Source organism: Manis javanica, chromosome 4, assembly GCF_040802235.1.
Source record: "Manis javanica isolate MJ-LG chromosome 4, MJ_LKY, whole genome shotgun sequence".
Taxonomy (NCBI): domain Eukaryota; kingdom Metazoa; phylum Chordata; class Mammalia; order Pholidota; family Manidae; genus Manis; species Manis javanica.
In genome coordinates, this window is record NC_133159.1 from 170815778 (window position 1) to 170832502 (window position 16725).

Below are 16725 nucleotides of genomic sequence, written 5' to 3' on the forward strand. Positions count from 1 at the left end.
ATGGCGTGGGTGCCCCCCTGCAATAGAGGCTACCATGCACCCTTCACCTCTTCAACAGTCTCAGTAGCTCTTTGGTCACTCCCTCTGTTAGTCCACTGTGGCCCTTTATACAGACCTCCATGGTGACACTTGGATGGTGGTGACGTGTCAGTGTTAATTCCCCAGGTGAAGGTGCCCTGGGCTGTGTGGGGCAATGTCCACCTTTGCAGGAAACACGCATTAAGAATTCAAGGTGATGGGGCTTCAAGTCAGCAGCTTACTGACCTCGGACCACTGTTCCCAAACTGTGTGCCAAAGCATCCCAGGGCACTGAAGCGAACTCCCAGGGGCACCATAGGACATTTTACATTGTAAAGGGAAGCACAGCAGCATATATTAAGCCTCTATTAATTAAGCAACTATTAATCAATCAAAATGTCCATCCATTGGACCCTGGGCACATGCATACCGACAACATGATGGCCAAGGAACAGAAACCTAATTATTTAATAAATGGAACTCTGAGCTACTTTTTTTTTTTTTTGATTGGGGGCTTTGGAGTGCCATGAAAACATTAGCGAGACACGGAGGAAAACTTGAGAAAAAAAATTCTATGTTCTGGATTTGCAACTTTTCTGTAAGTTTCAGATTATTTCAAAATAAAGCACGAAGTACTAAGATTGACACATAGTCTTTATGGAGGCTCTTTGTAGACAGAAGTCTCTCCTGTCTCCTAGGCCCCGGCATGCCAGAAGGCTCCAGAACACCGGAGCAGCAGCTTTGGTAGGTAGATGTCTGGGAGTTGACAGGCCAGGCTCTGGAAACTTCATCAGCCACATAAGAGGCTCTTCTGCATTTCTGAAAGCAGATGTGTGTTATTCAGAAGACAGCACAGGTAGGGTAATGTCAAAAGTGTGAAGGAAATCTGCTGGTTCCACTCTATTCCAAGGAAATCTATTAACAAGGAAAAAAAATAAATTGACCATAAGGGGGCAGAGTTGTTAGCCTTTTTCTTCTAAGACTGGGGAAGTATTCAGAATTTGAAGGAAAAAAAAATGCTTCTGTGTGGGTACAAGTTCTGTGTTGAATGAACAAGTCTGTCATTTCATAAACAGAGGAGGTGAATGTGAAATACTGACGTTGGACTCCAAAAGTCAATTTTCCAGGTGCAGGCTGGTAAAGACTGGCTTAAAGACTACTGGCCTGGAAGCACCTTGGGTTGCAGGCATGTCATTTTCTTCACTAAGAAAACAGACAAATGCCCACATCAAGGAAAGTGACGGTCTCTAGCATTTGGTGCTGGAGTTTTGAATCAATTCTAGAAATTGCAATACAGAGGGTCCATAGAGGAGAGTGACCAGGGTGACAAAATGTCATCACTGCACTTACCAGTTGGGAAGGGGACACAGGCATGGTCTGTCTGGAAAAGAGGTGACCGACCTGTGGGGACTGAGTCTACTCTCAGATGTGAAGCTGCAAAGCAGGGTTTATTTGTTGCGGTTCCTAAGGGCCGAGCAAAACAATAGATTAAAGCAACTTGAGGCAGAGACAGAGCTGTGTCTGGCAGGAAGGAGCATCAGCTGTTTGAGCTGTCCAGCTCCACAGCCTCCTCTGCAGGGGAAAGTCACTGCAACGCTGGGGACGTCAAGCACAGGCTGCCTGAGATGCCAGCACAGCGAGGCGTCTGCCTGGCATGTGAGATGGGAACAGGTTGAGCTGCCCTCACTGAAGTGGGGTGGGGGCAGGAGCACTCCCCACCTTAGCTCATCCGGGGTGAGGGCCTGTAACTGTCCAGCTTGAGTCCCTTCCTACTCCTGGTCAGAAGGGGAATGTGCTCGTTGGGCAGAGGAAAAGGAGAGAGGGCCCGTGCCTGCAACAGCCTGTGAGCCTGTGAATCCTCCCCACCAGGCTCACCCACGAGCACCCCCAGGAGATTTTATCAGCAGTGATACAATCACAGGGCTGTCCTGGTGCAGGCTCGATCCCCCGGGAAGCCGGTGGTGAGAAAGAGCTGGTGGCCCAGGACCCACCGCTAGGGGGCGCTGAAGGCAGACCGGTCCTCCAGGGTTATCCTGAATGGCCTGGGGTAGCTGGTCCCAAATGGGGCGGTCCCTGGATGTCGGCTGCCCAGGAATGGCGTGATCGCGGCACGGTGGCTCTCTGCAGCTGAGGCAGTTCCCAAGGGAGGCGGATGCTGAGGGTCCGCCCACTGTCCTGCAGGCAGCAGGGACGAGACCTTCACGGAAGGGGGGCCCAGGCTGTGCTCACAGTGCCCACCAGGCGGTAATAATCGTTATCACCACCATCATCGTCATCGCCACATCTCTCTGCTCCCCTGTGAGCTTATTGAGAACAAAGGGACAAGATCTGGGTTTGCCCTCTGCTGCCCTTAGCCCCAGCTCCAACCCAGAGCCTGCTCTTGGGCAGGTCCTAATGGCTATGTGCCCACTGAACTAATGGCCACCTAGTATACACACCCTCCGTACAACGCATTACGTTTATAACACGGACACAGAGGATGGCGTCATTACGTCCTGATGGCTGAGACAGAGACTCAGAGAGGTGACGCCTTTGGTCTGGTTGGAGCAAGGACCAGGCCGCTGCTGTGAGGACAGGGCACTGCATGCCCCAGTGTGCCTGCTCCCAAGATGATGTGGCCACCCTTGCTGGGCAGGCTGGCCTGGTGACCGGACTGGTGCTGGCTGCCCCCTTCCTGAGCCTCCGACCTCCCTGCCATGACCTGGTGTCCTCACACCAACTTGCCAGGAAGGCAGCCTCTGCTTGAGCTCGCCCCTCCTCCCTCCCACCTGCTCCTCTCTCCTGCCAGAGATCTGGGACCCAGCCTGGCCCTGGGGCTGAACTGGTGCAGCAGGCAGGCCATGGACAGGGAGACACAGAGCCTGCTTGGGACAGAGCCAACTCTAAAAGCTTTGTGACCACGTGCTTTGACGTGAGGTACCTGTGCAGAGGGGGAGGAGCGGTTGAGGAGATATTGGTCAAAATATCAGAAGGTTAAGGGCATAGGGTTTGGAGATAGTTGCCCCCAGCCATCATATCCACCAGCCCGGTGACCTTTAAGCAAGTTACATGACCTCTCTCAGACTCAGTTTGCTAATCTGTCCAATGGGAGTATTAATACTTCGTTCATTAGCTGGTTCTGAGGATTAAATGGCATTCCATATGTCAGGGGCCAGGCACATAGTAGGTGCTGAAGAAATCATAGTTTCCCAAGGAAACAAAGAAGTTCTGGGAGCTTGCTTGGGGCCTCTTTCCTCTGCAACATCTTGGAGCGGAAAGAAGGAAGGACCGAGGGAGCTGGAGCAGCGACAGCCCTGTGTTTAGGGGGCACAAAACATGCCGACAGCTCCAGATTGAGCTACTGTATAGGAATAATTATGGCTGCTATTTTTGTGCATTTGTTTAATAACGTTAATTTGGCGACAGCCTGATATTATAGCATCCTTTCCCACACAGAGGTGGCTTTAGCTCCCTATTCACCAGAATTCATTTGCATTTTTCCTGTGGGGTTTGGGGCCCAGGAGCTGGTGACTCACAGCTCGAGGGGGCCTCTAGGAAAGGCCCCCGTCCACACAGGGGTGGGAGCAGCGGGACATGAGCTCCTGGCAACATCGCCTCGTGACAGGCAAACTTGAAACCCACCCAGCCTCTCTGGAAATGGCCTTCCAGCCATTCTCTGGGTCTCCCCAGAAGCTGTCAAGGGAGTGGCTGTTCTTGAGCCATTTAACCAGAGAAGACTTCTTGGAGGAGAAATGGCAGTATGGTTGTTTAATGGCCTTGGAGCAGAGGACAGCACAGGAGCCAGAAAGAAAAATAATACTACTGGAATTCTAATAACCTGTATTTTTACATGCAGAGGGGATCTCGTGACCCAGTGGTGGGAACCTCAGGTTTCCATGTCAGAAGAATCTGGCCTCCAGTTCTCATCCTCTGAGGACCTCCACTTCCTGCTGTCCCCTCTCTCTCCTCCCTGCTACCCTTGGTGGCATTAACCTTCCTTCCTTCCTGTGCTCAGATCATGTGCTTGGTCCAACACCACCAGTTTTATGATTGGATTATGTGTCTTCATGGTAAACTGTGGGCTCTTGCAAGTCCCTCCACCTCTTGGATCAGGGACTGCAGGCAGATCGCTTCCGTCCTCTGTTCCTTCAGCTGTAAGCTAGAAGTAATACTGCTCCCCTGGTGGGATGGTTGAGTATTCAAGGGACACTATTAGATTGACAAAAACCAGAATACTGGATAAACCTAAGTGGTTCTTAACTGGGGGCAAACCCCCTTTCCCCACCCAGGACGTGTGGCAATATCTGGAGACGGTTTTTGGTGGCCACAGTGGAGGATGGGGGCACTGCTGGTACCTAGTGGGTGGAGGTCATGATGGATGGCCTGCAAGGCACAGGACAGCTCCCACAGCAAATATTATCCGGCCCCAAATGTCAGTGGTGCTGAGGCTAAGGAATTCTGGGCTGTTTATTGGGAATGGGGGTCGGGGGCCTTCATGTCCTACCTGTGGGAATACGAACTGGAGCTCCATTCTGTAAATCAAAAAGGCAGTGTTTGGTCAAATTAAGTGTACACATATCCCATGATTTGAACATGTCACTCCTCGGCGTATCCCACAGACATGGTCACAAGGTCTGTAAGGAGACAGATGTCTCTGTTTTAGCATCACTGGTGAGTTGGAGGCCACCCGGCACAGGTGAAGCGCTGAGCCAGGGTCAGATCTGGGAGAAGAGCTCGTGACTCTGGCCTCTCGATCTCATTTTCCTGGCATCTGTCACTGGGATTTAGGCAAAGGGCAGTGGGTGTCAACTGCGGCATGCTAGACAGTGATTAGGAGCATGGGTGACGTGTTCATGGAGCAAAAACAGAAGCACTATGAAAGCCATGCTGGCTGAAGGGTGGGAAGGGACGACGTGCACAGGGTGGCCCCACTTATTCAAATTAAATCATCCAGGCAAAAATCAACACTACACATTTTAAGGAGCACATATAAACAGAAAGATTACATTATTAAACACATTTGAATGGTTGCTTACGGTGTGGGAGAGGAAAAGGAAAACAATGAATGAATGAAAAAGCAAGAGCCAAGCCTTGTGTGGACCCGGATGGCTGGGCACCAGGACCTGGAGAGTCTAATTAACTCAGAGTCTGCTCTGGGGTTTGAAAAAAACAAACAAACAAAAAAAGAAATTGTGTAGGATAAATTGCCTAGGATAGAAGCTGGCACATAGTGGGTGCTGAATACATGGCAGCAAAAACTAAAGTACTGTATTAGTACTAATTTAATTATTATTAATAGGCTAATGGGGTAAATTATTAAGAACACTTTGACATTTTCCAGTTTCTTCTTCCCCCGAGTCCTGGACACTGTTGTTTCCAAGGATCCACTGGGAGAAAATACGGAGTATCTTCCTTGCTAAGGGGACAGGTTGGAAGGAAGTCCTTGGAAGAGGTCAGGCTGTGGATCTCCTGCTAGCCTCTGTACCCCCACCCCACTGCATCCCTGGTAAGCCCTTGGGGGTACTGAGTTTCCGTCACCCACTTGAGTGGGGGCTCCAAGTCAGGTTGAATTGGACATGAAAAGCAAGATGACACCTCATTTGAATGGGGCGAGGTAAGTTCATTCGCACTAGACTTTTTTTCTCTGCATCTCATGCAGCCAGCAACGTGGGAGGAGCTCACACACACAGAGCTTCAGGAGACGTTTTATTGACCAAATGGAAATACTCTGTGTCCTCGCCAGCTGATGGGCCTCAGATTGTCGGAGCCTCACCTTCCACAGCACCCACTGGCCATTCGCTTCCTAGATTCAGCCTGGAAAATGGGATCCAAAAGCCATAGTCTGCTGTGAGCTCATTCCAGGACCTGAGTCTGACTCCTCAGCATTTTGCCTGGTCCAGGCTGTTGGGGTGCAACAGATGACACCCGGCGCCACACTCCCTGCTCAGTCCCAGCACTGTGCGTCTCCTGCAGCAGCTAGGGAGCAGGGAGGGTGTGGCGAGGTTCCACCACGGACTGCATCTCGTGTAGGAAGATCTCTGGAATCATTCTGCAGCTGGTTCCAACATTGGTTGTGTGAAATAATAGAAAATGCATATCTTGGTCTCTGCCCCCTGTTCCTGGCACAGAGTTTCTAAACCCCTTGTAAGTTCCTAAGTGATAAGAGCAGTAGAAGCACCTTTTGTTCTAATATTTGGTCCCTGCCCCTGGTTCCTTGCACAGAACTCCTAAATCCCTTGGCATCTCCTGGATGAGGGGAGCATCTTTTGTTCTAATGAGATGACTCTGGGTGGGCTCCTAGAGGACTTCGGGAGGCGGGCTGGCCACCAGAACAACCAAGCCCCATGATTAGAAGCTTAGGACATTCAGCCCCATCCCCCATCCTACAGGAAGGGGAGAGGGAGTGGAAATTGAGTCAATGATGGATCGTCCTTCAGTGATGGGACTCTAAAAATCCCCAGAATAAGAGGTTTCAAGAGCATCCAGGTTGGTGAACACAGCCACCTGCCTAGAGGGTGGTTCATCCCCCTCCACTGGGGTAGGAGCTTTTACACTCAGGACCTTCCAGAACTTGCCCTGTGTATCTCTTCACTGGGCAGTTCATCTGTATCCTTTATCATATCCTTTATTATATAACAGACTGGTCAATGTGTTTCACTGAGTTCTGTGAGCCGTTCTGGCGAATGATTGGATCCAAGAAGGAAAGTTGTGGGAGCCTCCAATTTATAGCCAAGTTGGACACAAGTTGTGGGTAACCTGGAGCCTTCTTCTTGTGATGGGCATCTGAAGTGGGGGGCAGTCTTGTGGGACTGAGCCCTTAACCTGTGGGGTCTTCAGTTAAGTCTGGTTAGTGTCAGAATTGAATTGAGTTGAAGGATACCCAGCTGGTGTCACTGAGAATTGCTTGGTGTGGGGAGAAACCCCAACGGGTTTCAAAGTACTGCATGTGACAGTAACGGAAGAGGCATTGAGTTTTTCCTGCGCAGGTTGGCATCACAAGTAGAGATGGGGGACAAGGAGTCGGGATAATTAGATAGCTTTCAGGGAAACGATACCTCACCATTCCTTTCCATCTATTCTTGAATGGGAACCTGCATTTCTCTGATTATAGAAGGGGTGCTTTGGCCATGCTGGGCATTTAGAACTGCTGCTGCCAATCATTTGAAACAGGAGATGTAGACCACTGCAAATATTACCATCTGGGTGATAGTGGGCAAGCCCCTAACCTTCTCCGGGTCTCAGTGTCCTGTGTGCACAGGATTGAGAGGGTTAAATGAAATGAAGCTTGTAAAGTATCAACTATGTGCCGGGCACTCTGATAAGGGCTTTACGTGCATGTGGATGATGACGTTTCGTGATGACCCTCTGCCAGAGCTGAAGCTGAAGTCGTGCTGTCTAAAATGACATTTATCTTGATTCAAAAGGGCGAATCCATTTCCCCCAAACCCTGTGGCTGGTCTTGTAGGACACCCTCCAGCCTCCATCATTTAGGGGACCAAGAATTGCTTTGGATTTAATGTGTGGCACTCACCCGGAGCCTCCTGTGGGGTTTGTCTAATTTAGTCTCTTTTTCCATTATGTTAATAAAAATAACTTAATCTGGGGAGGACTTTGCACTTTACATACCCAGTGTTTTTTTTTTTTAATAGACTCACATGGATTCCTTTGAATCTGAAATTAGATATTGTATCTGAAATGTTAGTGTGGGTAGATTTAAGATAAAATTGATCAAATCCATCTATTGAGAAGACTGTGATGGTCCCTTTATTGCTTGATTAGAAAGCTCTGAAGCCCTCAGGCTTTGTTTTTGCTTTTGTTTTATGATTGCCGAGTGTCAAAGACCAGTGCTGAAGAGTGACTTAAAGCCTGCAGCTGGAGCCATGAGGCTGCAAGGCCGTTTCTGAGCGCCCGGCAGCCTCCTCAGGGCTGGGGGTCCGGCCCGTGGCCCACAGGGGGTGAACACTTGGCTCCAGATGCCGAGCGCTGCTCGTCGTCTTTCTCCAGAGCAAGCTCCTGCTGCGTCCCAGTGAGCACCAGCTCACCTGGGCACAGCCCAGGGACAGGAAGGCTGGGCATGAGCCATGGACTTGGTACCTTGCTCAAGGCACAGCCTTGTCTCAGGAGGCTGGGAGGGAGCGAGCAAGATGCCTGGGACTTCAGTGTCCTCGGTTGCCCACCCAGCACCATTTCCCCTTCTTGTCCTGCATTCCTGTGGGAAGCCACTCCTCCCAGCTAGACTCAGGAGAGGTGGTTCTGTCCCCAGTAACAGGGGTAAATCCTGGTAGAGCTAAGTCAGTGGTTCTCAGCCCAATTAGAAACACCTTGGGAGCTTTAAAAAGAAATCATGTGTCTGGAACCCAATCCCTAGCGTTTAAAGCTGGCATAGCCTTGAGGTCACCTGGAAGCATGTCAGAGAAACAGACTGTCAGGGCCCACCGCAGACCACAGTCAGAATCTCTGGACTAGGAGGACAACAGGCCAAAGGCAGCGGTGGTGCAGCAGATTGTATGTTCCGAGGCGACAGTCACTGACGCCAGCAGCCCGAGCGATCCTGAGTGGAACCACCCTGTTGAGCCCAGTCAACCCCTAAAACTGTCAGAGATGATATGAGTGCAATTGTCTAGAGCTACTGAGTTTGGGAATAGTTTGCTATCTATCAGTGGGTAACTGGAGCTCTGCCCTTGCCTGAGGGTGGGTTAGGAATGGGCATGTGCCGGGAGCGGGCAGTTTGAGTCAGTAAGACATGAGGTGGAGCCTTCTGGTGTGGCTTCCCGGGAAGTCATCTGTGTTGGTAAGAAAGCCGCAGAAGCTGAGCCAGTGCTTTTCTTCTTTCTGACGTTGCTATGACACTTGGGAGTACTGCTGCCGCCTTGCTACCAACCCAAGGATAAAGTCAAGCCCAAGGACAGCACAGCCAAGAGACGGAAAAGCTTGGTTCTTGATAGTATTACTAAGCCACTGAATCAGCTAGTCCCAAACCCACACCTACCGGTGGCCTTCCAGGTGTGAAGATAATAAATACTTTTCGTTTAAAGCATTCAAGTCGAACTCACTTGCTGTTGAAGTGCCCTACCAGCTGCAGTGTGGAAAGCAGAAGCCAATCTTCAAAGCTTTGAAAAGGGAGGGTCTCGAGGCAGGGTCAATGCACAGTGGGGGGTGAGGCCTTCCCCCAGAACTGTTCCTCCTGATAGTGAGGAGAGAGCAAGAGGGTGGGGAGAAAGCCCCTCCCAGGCCATGAGCAGCCCAGGAGGGCAGGGCTGAGAACGCAAGTCAGCATGCTTGGGTCATAGAGATGGTGGCCATGAGGGGGCCCTCAGCCCTGAGTCAGCACATCTTCCGTGGGCACCCCCCATGAATTCCCATCTAAGTTCTCATTTAGGTTCACTTCCTCCCAGGGAAGGGTGCCTGTGGAGGCTGCCCATCTCATGGATGGAGAAACTGAGGCTCAAAATGTGCTACTGGTTTTCCCACAGGAAGTGGCTGGGCAGTGGGGGCTCGAGGCCCAGCTCCGAGGTCCTTCCTCCTGCCTAGAGGAAGTCGGGGCTGGGACTCAGCAAGGATGCTGCAGACCCCATCCCTGAGGCCTCAGCCACCAGGGTAGCCAGCCAGTGTCTTGCCTGCAGATCCGAGGCTGAGGCTGAGCTCTTCACACTATTTCTAGGGCAGCTTTTCCAGGGAACCATTAATTCTCTCACCCAATGCCCGCCTGGAAGCTTTCATCTCCTAACACAGTCATATCTTGGGAGCCTTTCAGGCAGGAGCATCTTTCTGTCCTTCTTTTAGCATGAAAGTGGTGCCTCTTGACCTTGAACCTGTGCTTAAAACTTCTGAGAATGGCTGAACAAGGGCCTTACTCCCCACAATGCTGTCTAGGGGAGCAGACACTGGATTGAGAAGCTGCCCCCCATCCCCTGTGGCTGAGAGGAGGGAATGGGCCACTGGGTTCTGCCTTAGGCCCCTCCCTCTAGCTATACTGGGGGGGCCTGCTGTTCGCACTCCATTATATACAGTCTTGTTCTTCTGTGGGTGTCCCCCAAGTATCTACGCTCATCTAAATTCCACATTCTTTGGGGGGTGTCGTCTGGAAGCCCCTGACAGGAGGCAGAACCTGTGGATCCATCATCTGAGCTTGGCTGGGTTTTGTTGAAACACCTACAGCCTTTAAAGTTGGAGACAAAGTCTGGGGACTGAGCCTGGAGACAATTACATCCACCCCCCTCATTATATGAATGAAGAGCTGAGGGCCCCACGCTGCTGGCAACACAGAGAGGGTGGAGCAGCACCCTGATGGGACTCAGGCCTTTGAATAGTGGGCCCACTGCCACCCTGGACCCAGCAGAGCAGGGAGATCAGGCTTCAAGCACAGGAGAAAGCTGGGGCAGACCCAGGGTCACAGGGCAGAACTCTAGGATCCCAGTACAGTTGTGTGTGGGAATCCAGAGGCCTTAGTTCTGCCAGAAGGGCAGGTCCAAGGCCCCAGTGCCCCTCCTGCGTCCTGGAGGGGCTATGGCCGGGCTATGGCTCACCATCCTGTACCTTGGGGGTAGTTCTGGGCCAGCAGATGGGAGCTGCTGAGCCTCACTGCCATGGCAGAGCTCACACTTGCAGTCCAGGCCGGGATCTGGCCCATTTGGGCCTGAGCACAAGTGCATTCAGCAGAACCCACTTCTGCACCCACTCATGATGTGGACTGCTTGTGTTCCAGAAGCGAATTCACTTCCCAAGGATCATGTTAACATGTGAGCGTGTGGTCACTGAGTGTGAGAGAAAAATCAAGACTGGGGAGCTGCAAATGTCTCTGTGTTCTCACTGGGCACGGCCATGCATGGCGGTGTCGACTCCCCTGACCCTCACCCCTGCAGCCCCCCTGTAAGTCTTAAGGTGGAATGCCATTTCTCTTGTCCTCTGCCCTTTATCCACTTGTGGTGGTTAATTTCATGTGTCAGCTTGGCTGGGCCCTGGTGCTCAGATATTATTCTGGCTGTTTCTGTCAAGGTTGTTTGCAGGATGAGATTAACATTTAAATCAGTGAATTTAGAGTAAAGCACATAACCCTTCATAGTGTGGTGGGCCTTGTCCAATCAGTTGAAGACCCCCCAATAGAACAAAGACTGACTTCCCCCTGAGCAGAAAGGAAATCTGCCAGCAGATGGCCTTCAGGCTCAAACTGTAACTCTTCCCTGAGTCCCCAGCCTGCTGGCCTCCCCCTGATTTTGGGCTCCCCAAGCCTCCATCATCATGTGAACAATTCCTTAAACTAAATGTATTCGCATCTTGTGGGCTCTGTTCCTCTGGAGAACCCTCATACATCACTTTCATTTAGGGAGAAAGGACAGTGACTCAAACATAAAGGAGGTGGCTCCCCTCACACACGGCCCTTGAGAACATCACAGAGAAGCTGGTGGCGTCTGGGGACCTGCCCCCTCAACACGCTCAGCCCTAATGATGACCATTCCTCTGGAGGCTGGCTGGTGGGGAGGGGGGTCACTGCCCTGCCCTGGGGCGAGGAGGAGGCTGGTGGGCTCCAGATGGGAGGGGACTGGTGTCAGAACTATTCCTGCCCGGTGACTAGGAGCCCAAGTGGTCTTACTCCATAATTCATCAGACTTTGTTTCCCCCTCCCATTTTTTGAGGGTGAAAAAGATAAAAACTCACAAATGTATTTTTTTTTAATTGCTGGAGAAAACAAAAGATCAGAAAGTGAATTGGAGAAAGGACCCTAATGGTGATTCTGAGTTGAGTTTACACACTTTAACATCTGATAAAAATCTTTCGATTATGGAGAGGCTGCAAAGAGGCCCCACTTCTAGGACTAATTTATAGATGGAAAAGACACTGTAATGGTTGCACAATTATTGACGCATTCACCCATCCCTTATGAGGGGAGACACCAACCCAGAATCTGTTCCTTAGGTAGGTGTAGAGTGCATGCCCCCTGGGCATGGGCTGCTTGCATCAGCTGCTCAGCATCCGGGCCAGTAAAGGCCCGTCCGAGTGATGTCACAGGCAATAATCAGCTTGTGTTTAGGAGTGGATTCCATTTTTCCCTTGTGCACAAAAACAAGCCTGGCACAGTGACAGAGAAGGAATGCTATAGAGAGAGAAAAAGGGTATTTTAAGCTAATTACAATGGCAAAAACTGGAATAAAGCACATTTCAACAACTGTCTGGTTTGGAAATGCTATCTAATGGTCTCCAAGTACACTAACCCATTCCTCTGCTGCAGGGGAGAATGTGGTTTCCGGATCATTCTATAAACAGTAACCTGACACTACAAGTCATTGTAGGGGCCTAATGGGCTGGAACGTTGGGTCTTTACAGTTGCTACCAGTTTATAGGCAAGGGGTAGTCACATATGAGGGCAATTGGGAACTTTCTATGTGAGGACGAATCATTAGAGTGGGGGTGGCTGTGTGGGAGAGGGGCTTGGAAATAATTCAGGCCAAGCCGCTCTCAGTGGAAGGGGCTGCTCAAGGATTCACACTGAGATAGTGGCTGGACTGGGGCCAGAATGGGCTTCTCTTCTCTTTCCCCTCTACTATGCTGTGAAAAGAGTAGAAAAACCTACCTACGAAGTCACTTGCCTGTTGTGGGCTGATTTGTGTCCCCCGAATTCATATGGTGGACCCTCATCTCTAGTACCTCAGAATGAGATTGTGTTTGGAATGGTGGCCCCTCAACAGTGAGTAGGATGGGCTCCAATCCAATGCAATGTGCTTTTGTAAGAGACAATGTGGACACCAGGGGTGAGCACACGTGCAGAGTAAAGACAGGTGAGGACGCTTCGAGAAGATGGCCATCTGCACACCAGGGAAAACCCTCAGAAGAAACCAAACCTGCTGACACTTTGATTTTGGGCATCCGGCCTCCAAAACTGATAAAATAGATGTCTGTTGCTTAAGCTGCCCAGTCTCTGGCATTCTGTTATGGCTGCCCTAGCAGACTAACATGCTGCCCTTCTGAAAGCCACACACGCTAGATGCTCGGTGTTCCTGGATGCTCGGCAGAGCCCGTGTCGCCCACTGTGGCTGTGTGCCCAGAACTGAAATGCTATCTTAAGAAGAGCAGGAGAGAAAAGCTGGGTTGGCAGAAATACCCAGCAGAGAGCTACTCACAATCTCAAAACCCAAAATGCATGTGCTGAGAAGACCCCGAGGAACCGAGGGGCCGTGTCCTGCAGTGGTCCTCCTGCCACTCCTCCCTCCCACAGTGGCTCTGTGGAAGGAGCTTTGCACTTCCCAGTTCGGGTTTCCTACTGGGAAGATGGGCACCACCTGCCTCGTCTTCTGGAGGCATCTACTTGCCTATGTATGTCCCAGACTGAGGAAGCAGACACTGCCCTCTATTAGAATTAATTGGCAAACCCCAAATGTTCACGGGCACCCTCAGAAGAGCAGCTGGGTGGTTCCAAGTCTGGCTTGTTCAGACTTAAAATGCACCAGGTGTCGGCAAATCCAGCTCCAAATGCCAGACAACCTCTTAGAAAGCTGCCTTCTACTTAGGGGGTGCGGACGTTTGTCTGTCTACATGATTAGATTTCAGGGCCTTGGATGGGAAATACTGCCTGTGTGAGCGGGGCCTGTAATCCCAGGGCCTGAAGCAGGGGCTCCTGGTAATACCGCCTCGGGCCAGCCAAATTCTGAAACTCTTACTGTCAGAGCCACTCCTTTGGGTTAAGGCATTAAAGGCCCGTTATATGTTATGAAGGGGCCCTGCATATTAAGACATCATCAGCCATTAACATCTCTTAGTGACTTCATCAGAGTGGCCTCAGACCCACCCTTGGGGGCCAAGCCTAGGGCGGCCCTGAGGTCTGGTGGGAGCCTGCGGGGTGGAGGGGCAGGTGGAGAGCACAGACAGGTGTGTGTATGGGGGGATGTGGGTGACAAAAAAGGATACAGGATTTCACAGGAAACACTGCTTGACGATTCTGAACCAGCCAGACCTCCTTATCGGTCTCCTTTTGGCCTGATGGCCCGGACATGAGCGCGAGAGCCAGGCCAGTTGGGAAACACACAGTCCGGCTGGGTCTGTGTAAATAACTTGGCATCTCAGAGCTGGCCTTGGTCTGGGGCCATGAAATAGGGTGCGCAGGGACCGACACACAGCTGGGGCACTCACCTCTCCCAGGAAAGGGGAGGCCTGCAGGAGTACTGGCACACAGGAGGGGGGTCTAAACCCAGGCTCTCAGCCGGTCGGCTGACACCCACCTTGGGGCAGTTAGAGCTATTCTGGGGGAAGCAAGGGGAAGACACAGGTCAAGGGGTAGCAGTTAAGCAAGGAGGTAGCCCGGGCCTGTCAACTGAGGGCCTGGGGTTCGCAGGCCGGCAGGGGAGCATGGGAGGGGCCGTCTGGGGCCCACAGTCCAGGGAGGAAGGCCGCTGGGCTCAGCAGGGGGAAGATGACATCTGGTCATAGTCAGGGCACTTGAGCAGGGCTGGATAGTTGCTGCTCATCTGCAGGGAGGCATCGCTGGATATGTCGGAGGGGCTGCGGCCTCGGACCCAGGCATCCGGGTGCAGGAACTGACCCGAGTAATCAGAGCAGTTGCTGAGGCGTGGGCGGTAGAAGCTGGGGTGAGGCCTGTACGCGTCCTCGGCAGTGTACCTCTTCATGAACAGGTACACGGACATCACTCCGGCACTCTACAGGGAGGAGAAAGCAGAGGGCAGCTCACGGCTGGGGGCCTGGCCTTGCTGCCAGCACTCTGCACAGGACACAGTGTGAGTGGATGGAGCTGGCACAGGAGGTGAGGGAGTGATGCATTCGGGGGAGGAGGACGGCGCTCGAGGGGGTGGGTCCAGGACGTGCGGGGCATCGACCTCCTCCCTCCCAACCTGGGCACTGCCCTGCCCCTACCCAGCCTGACGGAAGGGGTTTACCTCTGTTAAGAGGAAGGAGATGGCAGCAAAGGCAAACGACCACCCGTACTTGTAGCTGAAGTAGGTCTCTGCATCCTTGGTCCTGTTGAGCATCTCATCATTGATGCTGGAGATGTAGAGCACCAGGCCCACCACCAGAGAGAGGCCTGGGTCAAGGGCAAGGGGGTGCTGAGCAGAGGCCCAGGAGTGTGCTGATGGGGCACCCACATCCCCTCGGGGCCTAGGTGGAAAGCCACTGGTCTTGTGGTCATGATGCCCTGCTTCTGGAGTTCCAGGAGGGCAGGAGTCCTCTTCCTGGGGTCCCTGCTCAGACTATTACCTTCTAGAAAGCAGAGAGCTACAGGTAAGAAAGCTCCTTCTCCAGGCACCTCCTCAGCCAGAGTAAGCCTGCTGGTTCTCACCCACCTGCCCACTGGAATCACCTGTCAGACGTACATGCCTGAGCCCCACCTCCAGACATCCTGGGTCCCTTGGCCTGGGCCTGGGCTCTGGCCCTGTAGCATCCTAAAAGCTCCCTAGGTGGTGGTAATGTAAACGGAGGGTGAGAACCCCGGCTAGCAGCATCCTTTGCTAAAGTGAGGGATGAGATAGGCTCCCTTAACAGGGGCAGCCAGGGCCTCTGATCCCTGACTCCAGCAGTGGGTGGGTGGTAACATCATGGGGGAGACCAAGTGGTTCATGGTCTACACAGCCCAAGGCCAGGCAGTGGCCTGCTGAGATTGTTAGGCAGGAGAGTTTAAAAAGAGTTTACCCAGATTCTGGCAAGAACTAAATTGGGAGGCCAGTGGGGCCTGAACTCCTATTGCCTTTGTGCAAATGATGACCTCAGGTATGGGTCCCATCAATTAGTGGCTGCAAGTGCATCAGGACCTAATTAATTACTCTGTTTTGAGTTGTTCAGGTTTAATTCTATTCACATGATTAAAGTAGGGCATCTTCAGAGATGAATGTTAAAGGAAAATAGGTGTGACTCAAGCCTAACTCACGTTTGAATCGTTGTTGGCCCAAGTGAACCCTCTCCATTGTTATTAAAACAACTTCATGTGGCCCAGTTCAGTCTGAGATTTCTGACCATATTGCCCGCCTCTGGAAACCTCAGGTGCCTTGGAGCTGCCATAAGCTCTGACTACCTCAAAGTTCCCAGAAAGACACAGGAGGGGCTTAACCCTGGGCCTGGACATCTGGGACTAGGTAGAAACTTCAGAGGGTAGGACACGGCAGGTGCTCAATATATATGTGTTGGATTGAGAGGTGGAAGGGTGGATGAATGGATCCATAGCAGGAAGAATGGATGGAACATGAGTGGGCGAATTAAAAAGCAGATGGACAGATGCGTGGAAGGATGAATGCATGGAAGGAGAAATGAAAAAAGGAAAGGGAAGGAGAGGCAGGGAAAGAAAAGGAAGAAAGGAAGGCTGGCTCTTGGGCATCAGGCATTCTGACTGCCACCTGGCTCCTGAGCTATACTGACAAGAAAATGTTGGGGAAAGAAACCTAAACTGGAGTGTAAGCCAGGTGACAATCAGAATACCTGGCACACAAGAGCTATGTTTCCTCTCCTCTTTCCACCCACGCATCCATCCACCTACCCACCCATCCACCCACCCACTACTCAAACCGTCCATCTGTCCATCCACCATCTGAGCCTCCCCTTCCTAGCCCATCCCTGGCTATCCCTAACCCACCCACAGGTCCGGGCTTCTGGACACCTTAATACACGCTCTGGCAGTCGGCCTGCGGGGTTATCTCCAAAATAAAAGGTCCTCATGAAAAGGCACAGGTCTCCTTGAGGGGGAGCAAGAGCCTATCCTTATTTACCACGTTGTTCCCCCTTCTTACTCTGCAC

General features: G+C 51.8%; 1 protein-coding gene across 3 annotated transcripts in view; it reads right to left on the bottom strand.

Annotated features, from left to right (window-relative positions):
* Positions 1-11616: 11616 nt before the first annotated feature.
* Positions 11617-16725, bottom strand: part of CACNG5 (calcium voltage-gated channel auxiliary subunit gamma 5) — a 49109-nt gene continuing 44000 nt past the window's right edge. The window contains exons 6-8 of one of the 3 annotated variants that reach the window (XM_036997669.2): positions 14880-15025; positions 14528-14642; positions 11618-12088 (exon numbers count right to left, since the gene is read on the bottom strand). In XM_036997669.2, the coding sequence (XP_036853564.2) occupies positions 11961-12088; positions 14528-14642; positions 14880-15025 (389 nt within the window). In that variant the 3' untranslated portion in view covers positions 11618-11960. Of the gene's footprint in view, positions 14643-14879; positions 15026-16725 lie in introns of all 3 variants that reach the window. The other 2 variants (XM_036997666.2, XM_036997667.2) reach the window with 2 other exon arrangements.